The sequence below is a fragment of the Microtus ochrogaster genome, chromosome 5, assembly GCF_000317375.1.
Source record: "Microtus ochrogaster isolate Prairie Vole_2 chromosome 5, MicOch1.0, whole genome shotgun sequence".
Classification (NCBI taxonomy): domain Eukaryota; kingdom Metazoa; phylum Chordata; class Mammalia; order Rodentia; family Cricetidae; genus Microtus; species Microtus ochrogaster.
The window spans coordinates 71,606,462-71,617,775 of NC_022012.1; the positions used below are offsets into that span (position 1 = coordinate 71,606,462).

The following is an 11,314-nucleotide window of genomic DNA, read 5'->3' on the forward strand; positions in this document are numbered from 1 at the left end:
AGATTGTACCTGATAGATTCAGATAGACAATTTTGTTTCCTTAAGTTAAAATCAGGTCACATGGACTATTTGAGAGAACTTTGTAGATTAAATTTTCTATTGAAAATTTTCTTCAGCAGTCACATTTGCTGAGTTACAGATGACAGATAAGGAGACTTTGTACTTACCAAAGCACATCCGCCATACTACATTGCTGCATAATACATCAAGTGACGATGAGTGGAAGGAGGGAAATGAACTTCATTTAAAGTCTATTTAACAGAGTTTTTAAATTGTATGACTTTCACATATATAAAGAAAATAAACAGGAAATTGGGTTATCAGCTTTGAAAACAGAGATGTTTTGTGTAGTAAAGTCAAAGACTGGAAGTCATGACCACATTTCAAAATGCCCTTCTGTTTTAGAAAGTAACATTCTATCTCTTTGTCCTTTAAAAAGTATTTATTAAAAAGTAGGTATTATATATGGTATACATTAGTTTAGAATTTTGAAATTAATTATTTCTGAAAATAATTAAACCAAAAACTTCCCACACTTTTGATAAAGCAAAGATGAATTGTCAAGTTTAACAGCACAGGTAAAGTAAAAACTATAACGGACTAAGTAACTCAATGAAGGGTGAAGTACTTACCAATTTGGCCAGCCTTGACTTTGAAAGGAACATCCAATTCACTCTTCAGAAGAAAGAAAAAAACATTAAAGGACTTCTCTAGGCAACCCCAAATCACTTCTGTACATCAATGACACAGTTGAGTAACTCATGGCTATACATTCTTCCTTAAATGGTGGTTTTACATAAGGAAGTCACAGAGAAGCAAAATTATCAACAGAAGGGCGTTCATAAGGAAAGTGATTGCATAAGCAGGTTATTTGTAAAAATGAAACAGATAGACACTTTTACCTGAAATGCAAAAAGTGGGAAAGAATAGGGTCCGTGCACTTAAGTCAGCTAAAAACAATCACTAAATAATTCTCTCAGATAATACATTTAGCAAGTAAGTAAACAACCCCCCCCCCGAAAAGGAAGGTGCTAACGTACTATCTACCAAGCTATCATTTCTCTTAGATAAATTATACACGCCAAACAATACTAACTTTAGCCTCATCTGGACTCCTGGTTGCTAAGCTATAACTCTCATTCATAACGATGAAAAATCTTCAGAATTACTAGACTTTAATCAGTCAGTACAGACTTCCTGCTAGTTATTACCTAACACATAGGAATGCTGTGGATATCTGAACACTGAACTACAATACTACACGCTACAGCTAAGGAAGAATCCATTTTCATGAGCATACAATTCCACAAGCACCTAGGTGCAGAGGAACTGAACACAGTACCTTTGACAAAAGAATTGGAAAAAGCAGTGACTCTGTTCTCCAGGGGTCTAGAAAGATATATTCAACATAAGTCACTTCATAAGCGCTGTCTTGTGCTCATTTTTTATTCACTTGGAATAATTTTAACAATAAATAAAGTTCCCATTTCCAAGTAAAACTTCAGGCTAGGGACACAGCACAGTGTAACAGCACCTGTCTGGCACACAGAAGACATAGGTTCAACCCACAAAACCATAAAGAAAAACCATCAACAAAACTGAGTTGGTTAAATTATGAAAGGGGCCTAATTTTAACTAATGAAGTCTATGAATTATGAAGCAACTTATTATTTTAATTTTAACCATAAAAAATCAGCTGACAGCTCAATCTGTCTTCTGGGAATGTTAATGAGTACTGTGCCCATGGTTGTATTTATAGTTATTTCCTACAAAATCTTATAAATTGAGAAAAAAATAAATTTGACTCTAACCCCTATCAACAGAATCATTAAATTCTAAATTTTTAAATAAAATGTTAAAAATGGTGGCATGCCACGTAAAGTCAGGGAAGGACAGCTAAGTACTCTGAGTTTTTCCAGTGTGCCAGGCTCTCTTTCTCATCTTGACAGGCCCTGAAGCCAAGGCTCTGCTACTGACCGAGTGCTCAAGCATAAGAAGACACTGAAACCAAGAAATAAGAACATCTAGCACATGCTTGTGATCTTGGCATTTGAAAAACGGAGGCAGGAAGCTCAGGAATTCAAGGTGAGTCTTGGCTACGCAAGACCCTATCTCAAAGAAGAAAAAGAAGCATGTATGCATGCACACAGGCAAACACACATGCAGGAAATCTGAAATGTGGTCAATACACATTCTTAAATAACACCATAGACTTCAGTTTTGCACAAGTTAAACGTAAACCCATTGGGTGAAGAGGGTGAATGCTGCTTTGCTTGTAGCTCAATAACAAATGATGCAAATTCCTCACTACAGCTAAGTGTCAGTACTTTTCTATTACCTCAGTGCTCCCAGGCTAGCCTATCACTGCGGTACCTCCACACCATCTAGATCACTGGTTAGCATCAAGTCCTAATTTGCCTAGAAAATGTATAAGGATAATGTGAAGAAAAATATTTAAGACAAATGGAGACAGCAAAGCTATAACAATCAAATTAGGTCATGAAATGAACTCCATTTTGCAAACGGAAGGAAGGAAGGAAGGAAGGAAGGAAGGAAGGAAGGAAGGAAGGAAGGAAGGAAGGAAGGAAGGAAGGAAGGAAGGAAGGAAGGAAGGAAGGAAGGAAGGAAAAGACTAAAAGCTATACAATCAAATTAAGTCACAGGAAGAACTACATTTTGCAAAAAAATAAAAAGTACTATTTTGATCATTGGAGGAAAATTGTAAATCTTTAATACACAATTTCCAAGGGCAAATAGTTAAATAAGGAACCCAGCTTGGTGTGGCTCAGATACTTTATCTGGTACCTAGTACAGATGCCTAGTAACCAAACATTTCTAAGAGCCTGTCAAACTAACTGAGTTATTACACGTAATTTAAAAATAATAACCCTTACCAGAGCATTTTCTTTTATCTGCAGATTATCTAAAGCCACATTACCTGTAAAAGGAAAAGACAAGAAATACAACATTAATACAGTATAACATGTCAATCTACCAAACACCAAGGATGCAAAGCCGGAGTTAAGAACACAGATGAAAGAATGTGCGGATTCAAGGTCCAGCAGGAGGCAGAGGCTGGAACGCATCTGCATAATGGAACAAAACAATGGAGGACATGGGAAAATGTTTTAGGAACGGTATTCAATAAAAGGCTACATACCACCCAGACTGATATAATTTTTTAAAACTATGTATGTGTGTATGCAAAACACCAACAAACAGAAACTAAACAAACATAAGCCATGACACCATAATGCCACTTCCATGACTGATATGTGCTTCCCATGTATAAGAAATATTTCACTTTTTCTAAAACAATTGTTGAAAGTTACAAGAAAGGCAGAGACGCAGGGAAGCCGCCCCCACCCAGGAATGGACAGGAAATACTACAGCCTTGTACTTAGAGAGGAGACAATGAGTTCTGCTGTCAGGCAGTCTCTATAATACAGCTGGAAGGAAACTAAAACCAGGAACAGCCTGGTATGGTGGTATATGCCTGTGACCTCAGCACTTGGGAGGCTAAGGCTCAAGGACAGTTATTAGTCTGAGGCCAGTGTGGACTAGACAGTGGACCCTAAGCCACCCTGTACTACATGCAGAGTAAGCCTCTCCCTCAAATCATACATACATACATACACACAGAGATACATACATATATACCTGAAATAAGGCAATTTCAGTGTCAATCAGGGGCCATCACAGTAAAGACTAATTTTGGAGTCAGAATTGAAAGGATGTCATCACTACCAAACATAAAAATCATGGGGCACCCCTAGAAGAGTATTCAGCACTTGAAGGAATCCTTTTTTAATTAATGTATCCAGGTGTTTTGCCTTCATGCTTGCCTGTGCACCACATGATGTGACTATGGAGGCCTGAAGAGGGTGCCAAATCCCCTGGAAGATCAGTTACAGATCGTATGAGAGGCCAAGCAGGTGCTAACTGCAGAGAGACATTTGATTGTGGGAGCTGCTAAGCTAAACCAACACAAAGACTTCAAAATCTGGGTCTAAGATTATGTTGCTTTGGAAAAGAGGGTCCACAGAAGTTGTTTCCACAGAAGATAAGAAGCTGTGAATTCCTTCCAAGATAATATGGTTTGATCCAGCAAGACCCCGAGAGGTCTCCATGGGAACGATAGCCCAGGTGATCCAATATCTAGAGCAGCTTCAAGACAACTGGCTGAGATGATGCGGCCTCACAGACTACTGCAGCCAAGATTTAACCATAACTCTAAATTTTCTCAGGATCCCCATATTACCAGCACCCCCAATCAGCAGTATAAACAAAACTAGACCCAAATGCCCAAAATATTATTTATAAATGTTTGCTTTCATTTAAAGATGGCTGGTTATAAATGATCAGTGGTTATAGTCAATCTCTTTCTAAAGAAAAAAGGGAATATGATATAGAAATGATGAAAAATAGGTAGATTATTCAATCTACTTTAATCCAAAAATAACTGTTAATCTCAAAATACTTTATACTGGTATGGGTTTTGGATTATTAATAAAAATTTAAAGTCAATTTTGTTATGTGTCTATTTCTACTCTTGTTTAAGGTATTATGTTTATGCATCTCATTTTAAAATGTAATGTATAGTCAAAAAATACAAATTAATAGTCATCTATAATAGTCAAACTTATAATCATATTAGTTAGGTTTTCTATATATGCATGAGATATGAGATATATTTCAGATGAATAGGTAATCTTCAAACACTTCAAAGACCTACAGAATATGGCATTTAAAATATTTTAAGAACTTAGACTTTTCTCAATAGTGAGACACATCTGCTCCTGGCAGCACCAATAATTTCAAGAGGATGATGGGCATTGAAGAATTTCCTTATGGAGTTTGCTTTTGATGTGGCAAAGCTAGCCCTTTGGACAAAAAAACTGCTCTTGCCTGAATGGCTTGGTTGTATGCTGTATAAACTGAACATGCAGGACCCACAGGAAAATGACCACTAAACTTTGTCAAAACAAGGTGGGGTGGGTCCTTCAGGGTTCCTGCTTCACAGAAGAAACTGCCAGACACTCTGAAGGACACAGAGGAAAATGACTGACAAACTGCCAATATAGGTGGGACAGTCTTTCAAATTTCCTGCTTCAATGAAAAGTCTGCCAGACACTATGGGCCTGTAGGCTGAAGATGGATGCATTGACTTTAGAGAAAAACTATGAGTGACTGTCCAGGCAGCCAGATGTCTCTGTCATTTCTAGAGTTTTGGAAGTTCCTTACAATGCACTTCCTGTTTACTTAGGTAATATTATATCCTTCTGGGATCTTTGATGGAGTTGAAGACTAGATAGCTATAGTTTTCTGTAGTTATGATAAAAGATAAATATAAAACTTTAAGCTCACAAAAATATAGTATTTTTAATTTTATCTAAATACAAATAGACTAAATATTATAACTATAATCCTTGCTTGAAAACTGTTTTATTATATGTAATTTTACAATGTTAAAGTTAAAAACCTTCCTTTTTAATTAAACAGAAAAGTGGGATGCCCTTCTGTATGCTGTGAATATGTTTTATTACCATTAGTTATTTAAAAAAAAGCTGCTATGACCTATGGCAGGGCAGAATAGAGACAGGCAGGAAATTCAAGCAAAGATAAAGAGAACAAGAAGGTAGAGTCTGAGAGATGCCAACAGTAGCCAGAGAAGCTAGCTGTGAGGTAACAAGCCACAAGCCTCATGGTCAAATGGAGAATAATAAAATGGGTTAAGTTAAATTGCGAGAGCTAGTTAACAATAAGCTTTAGCTAATGCTAAACAGTATGTAAATAATTTTAAGCCTCAGAATGGTTATTAGGGAACTGGAAGGCATGAGAGAAACCTCCAGTTACACAAAGGATAACTTTTTATTAACTACTTTCTGTATTTTCCAATTTTTATGATTACCAGGTTACTTTTAAGTAAAATCATGACACAAAATAGGAGAAATAAGGAAACAAAAAATAAAGCAAAAGTAAACTCTAAGTTCAATTTGTCTCAACATTTGTATATTAATTTTTTCACACTTTACATCTACTTTACTTTCAGACACATAAAACTAACAAAGAATTGGCTAGGTTTGCTCATACTTCCTGGATACAAGATACAAACAGTATCATTCGGTAGCTATTTGCACTAAAGGAGGAGCCACTAGTCCAGTAGTAAGAGAGGGAGGAAAATGAGCAGTCTGCAGATCGGCAGCATCCCAGTGAATGGGGGAAAGAGCATCCATCCCTCAGCCCTTAGCCAGTTCCCTGGCAAGGGGAAGCCCCAGCCAACTAGCCAACACAGTGCACGCTGTTCTGCAGGTACATGTTCCATCCCATTGCCCAAGTATGCAGAAACTTCCACTTATATAATTTGTAAGACTGAAACACATCCCACCTAAAAATCAATCACTTCACACTGAACTGAGCACCAGAAAAAAAAATTCAAAAAAAAAAAAGATGCCGCTTTCCTTCCAGAAACAGTAATACAGTAATTTCAAACACACTGAAGTGACTTCCCTGTTCAGCTAGATCACCAGAGATAAGATCACTCAGAGGCCATAGAAAGTTTCTAGGGGAAAAAAAAAAGCAAATACAAATAACTGTGTCTTATCTTAAAAACAAAGAAAAGAAATGCGGTCAGGAGGCTGAACAATGGGGGTAGACAGACTACACTCTGCCCACAAGGAAAACACGAAGGCCAAGCACACTGCCAGGTGGCACTTAACCTCAAGTCCACAGACACCCAGGAGAAAGACAGGTTAGGAGCTCTGTGGTGTGGACTGAAGGATCTGGGTAAGGAGTGGAGTGCAGGAGTCCAGCTTTGAAGGAAACTCCACTCAGTGCTCACTAAAAGACTCCAGGCATTTTGGATGAGTTCACACCTCCAAGAGTTACACAGGAAGCTTCAGAGCCAAGGCTGAAGGGCAATTTAAAATGGTAAACCAAATCAGAATGTGCAAAATAATCTTCATTAATGAATTAAAGATAAAAATGAAAGCAAGTCCATTAAACCAGCAAGTAACACCATCTTTTAAAAAAAAAAAAAGAAAGATATTAAATTAGAAGAAAGGACCAAGTTAATGTAATGAATGAAAGAAACAGGGGCTGGAAAGATGGCTGAGTGGTTAAGAGTACTTGTTGGTCTTGCAGAGGACCCAAGTTCAGTATCCAGCACTTACACTGGGCAGCTCACAGTCACCTATAATTCCAACCCCAGAGGGACCCAATGCCCTCTTCTGGCCTCCTGGTTTCTGCAGGTATTAGGCACACACACAATGCACATACATACACGCAACCCCTCAATTTGTTTTTTTTTTAATCAAATGGAACTCTAACATGAAATATGCTTGCCCAAGTTCTAAGTCCAAGGATAGCTTTCATACATGTAGTCATCTATAAAGTAAACATGGGAAACACAGCATTGCTCTGGGCCTGGTGACACATGCCTATTCTCCCAGCATTCAAGAGGCAGAGCAAGAGGATCAGGACACCAAAGCTAGCCTGAGCTACACTATGAGCTCAAGGAGAGCTGGACTACATGACTATGAAACATAAAGGGCTGGGGAATGTATCTCGATTAATAAGCAGAGTGCTTGCCTAGCATGCACCCAGTTCTGGTTCTATCTCAAGCAGCACACGCAGATCTCGTGTGGTAACACCAGATACTGAACAAAGGCAGGGGCACCAAAAGTCCTAGATGATCCTTGGCCTCATAGAGTGTTTGAGACTGGCCTGAGCTACATAAGACTGTCTCAAGAAACAAACAGAAAGAAAAATAGTGTTGGTATCACTTTCAACCAGAAACTGTCTCTCCTTTTTTTAGAGGGTTGGGCTGTGGATCCCTTACAGTATTTAACACTTAAGTTTACAAAAGTCCCCAAAACAATTATGAACTCCTTACCGGTGTCTCTCGTCACTGGTACTGAATTAACAGTGGCTTAATCGCCTTAGAATGCACGTAATTACAGGGCAGAAGCAACTACAATGAGGCCATCAAGTGATACTTCAAAATCTATATTTAGATTGTTACATTACTGGATCCTCACAGCCTCCTGGACAAGAGGCAGGTGGTACATATCAAGGAAGAGAAATAGAAGGTTTCTTGAGGCTAAATGAGAGTTCTATGGATACCACTCCAGGACGTGCAGATCTCCTCCTTCCCCTCTTCACATGAGCACATAAAGGAGCCAGTGTTTGAGCAGGGTGGTTTCTCCAAGGCTGTAAAGCAACTGTGCCACTGTACTAAGAATAGAGCCTGTGTCTCCTGACTCCCTGGTCAGTTCTTAATATAAAACATGAAGATTCGTCCAAACTATGACACAACAACAACAAAAATGGCAAGAAATAAAAATACCAGCCCCAATCTAGCCACATGGCCTGAGTGCTACGTGGCTCTTGGAGATTGATGTATCTACAGCGCTTGGATCAAATGTTTACTGACGCTCATCTCCCAAGGAAATGTGCTCAACCACTAAGCAGTCTGCAAAAGCATGAATCAATTTATTTTAATGACTCATGTTTTCACAGACACCGAAGAAAATATTGAACCAATTCGTTCCAAATGAATCGAACTATCTGACTCCAAATTGAACCAACCCAGACTGTTTCAGCTGGTGGATTGCTGTGCAGAGAAAGGAAGTAACTGACTCTTCCTTTCCAGTTTCCTGATGAAACAAGAAGTCTTGGCAGAGAAAAACAGAAAGCTGTGACATCACCAAGACTTTCTCCTTTCAAACACCACACAGAGCCTGAGACCCAAGGCACTCGGCACAGCTTCCTAGCAATAGTTTCAAAGCACCAACTTTCAGCTCTATTTCTAGAAAAGGAGTGGATTTTAACTAATGGCAATGCTATTTAAATACACGGAAAGGTGTACCCAATTTAGCTTTTCAAGAAAATGAGGAAAAAACCTTCCTCTGGGGCTAGGGACATGATGTCTCAGTGGTTGGGGACCCAAGTTCAGTTCCCAGGACCCACATGGTAGCTCACAACCATCCCTAACTCCAGTTTCAGAAAGTCAAGGCACTCACTTCTAGCTTCCATGGGCACTGCAATAACATGGTGCATACACGTAAATGCAGGCAAAACACAAAATAAAGTAAAATTATTTTTTTTTTTTTCGAGACAGGGTTTCTCTGTGGCTTTGGAGCCTGTCCTGGAACTAGCTCTGTAGACCAGGCTGGTCTCGAACTCACAGAGATCCGCCTGCCTCTGCCTCCCGAGTGCTGGGATTAAAGGTGTGCGCCACCATCGCCCGGCTAAAGTAAAATTCCTTAAAGAAAAAAAAAACACTCCTTCAATGGGTTTAGAAGTACTTAGACAGTACAGTGTTTTATATAATGAGGCTAAAGAAAGTAAAAATAAATCAAACACTTGCTTTTTCTGTCATTCTCCGCTGCCCTGTAGCTACCTGCTGGGCCGCCCTGCAGTAGATGTGATTTCTTTCCTGTGTCTTCCAGGACTGGTCCTTCACCACCAGGAAGAAGGAAAGGCAGAGCTGTGCACTGGGCCAGCGTGCCTCACACTGGCTGCAGACAGCGCAGCAGCATGTACCTCCAGGCGATTTGGGCTGTTCCAGCCTTGCTCAATCCACAGGTGCTTACAGCCAAAAACGTCGCCTCATTATTGTACAGAAGAAACAAATGGCTTCCTTCCCATTCGTGACCTGCCAAAAAGTCCCAGTGAAGGTGAACTTCCCATCCAGTTCCCTCATCCTTGGTGTGTGCCCCAGCACTCACTCTCTCTCCATGTGCTGCTTTCTGCCAGCAAGACAAGCTAAGCATCACAAACCTAAAGTTTAAAGGGCTCCAAAATGCAAACCTTTGGGCGCTGACTTGCTACCACAGATAGAAAACTACCACACCCAATCTTGCATGGCACACTACTGCCAAGCACGGCATGCTGGAAATAACTGGAGGCTACTGCATGGTATGTATAGGGAGTGAAACGGAATTTATGCTAACTTGGGTGTCACCAAGAAATAATGTTATACACTCACAAATATCCCAAATTCTGAAAAACAAAGTTCAGCATCTACAAGAATTCTAGCTCCCAGTACTGAGAATAGAAACCCCACCCATAACCGTGGGCTGGCAGGGAAAGAAAGGCTCCAGGGTGAAGGACAGGACCTGAAACCGCTCCCCAGAGCCTGGCTTGCAGAGTTGTGAACTTTGAGTGCACTACATCCTGGTTCCTGTTCCTGGGCAAAACAGCCACCCCTGTCATCCTACACCCATGTCTGGGGTGGTCCACTGATTTAAAGGAAGTGAGAGCCACAGAATCTGAAATGGAGGCTCTTCCTGGTCTTGGAAAAAATCAAATTGGCAGATCCTACATAGCAAGAACAGGACTTAAATTGCAAAAGATCTGACATTTCGACACACCGTTTTAGAAACATGTTACTCTAAAGCAATTAAATCCTGGATACCTCTCAAACAGCTAAGGGCTGTGTAATTTATCTGCTGGTACCAGTTTGTGGGGATCAAAAGCCCAGATAAACATTCTCATCTGGCAGCACCTGCCCACCAGGCACTCTGAGCCTTTGAAGGCTGCCCTACGTACTGCTACCGAAAACGCGAGCCCTGGCAAGTATCAATCCAATGCAAAAAGTTCCCTTGCTTTTTAAGAAGGGGAGGGATAAAAGACATTGACATGCATGTATGATGTTAGCAGATGTATTATGTTAGACAAAACATGTTTCAGAAAATGCAACAGCAGGCTGTCCCACCCACCATTAGCACCCATCACTAACAGTTACAAAAGACTTCCCTTAGAATTCTACCACAGACACTGAGTGGTGTGTTCTCTTTACAATCTAGAAAACTGACGCTTAGAGAGTTAAAATGTTCTTCTCCTGAATCCTATAGCTAGTGGATAACTGAGGCCTGTTTCTACAGCAGCAAGTTATTGAAAGGTATTTTGCATAAACCACTTTCAAAAACATTTAGGAACTGTTAGGCATTTATCTTTAAAGAATAAATTCCAAAAGACAGCCACAACGTTGAGAACCTTTGGGCCCCCTGAGAGATCATTATTATAATTATTGGTTTTGTTTCTTCAGTTAAAAATCGTTACAATTATTTCTATATTGGGGCACACGCCATTGTGGAGGTCAGAGGAGAACATGTAGGCGTCGGTTCTCTCCTTCTACCATGTGCATCCTAGGGATTGAACTCTGGTACTCGGGCTTGGCAGCAAGCGCCCTTCCCACTGACTTGGCTGGCGGGCCTTGCTTCTTCAATTTAAAAGCAATGCCCAAGGAACCCCCACCTTCATCCAGGTCTAGCAAGTTGAGCATCCAAACTGCCTAGGCTCCCACTAA

At 40.0% G+C, this 11,314-nt stretch overlaps 1 protein-coding gene across 3 annotated transcripts in view; it reads right to left on the reverse strand.

Moving 5' to 3' along the window:
• Vps13c (vacuolar protein sorting 13 homolog C) overlaps positions 1-11,314 on the reverse strand; it is a 159,208-nt gene that overhangs the window by 143,944 nt on the left and 3,950 nt on the right. For all 3 annotated transcript variants that reach the window (XM_013346382.2, XM_005347681.3, XM_013346383.2), the window contains exons 2-3: positions 2,895-2,938; positions 633-675 (exon numbers count right to left, since the gene is read on the reverse strand). In XM_013346382.2, coding sequence (XP_013201836.1) covers positions 633-675; positions 2,895-2,938 — 87 coding nt within the window. The remainder of the gene's footprint in view (positions 1-632; positions 676-2,894; positions 2,939-11,314) is intronic.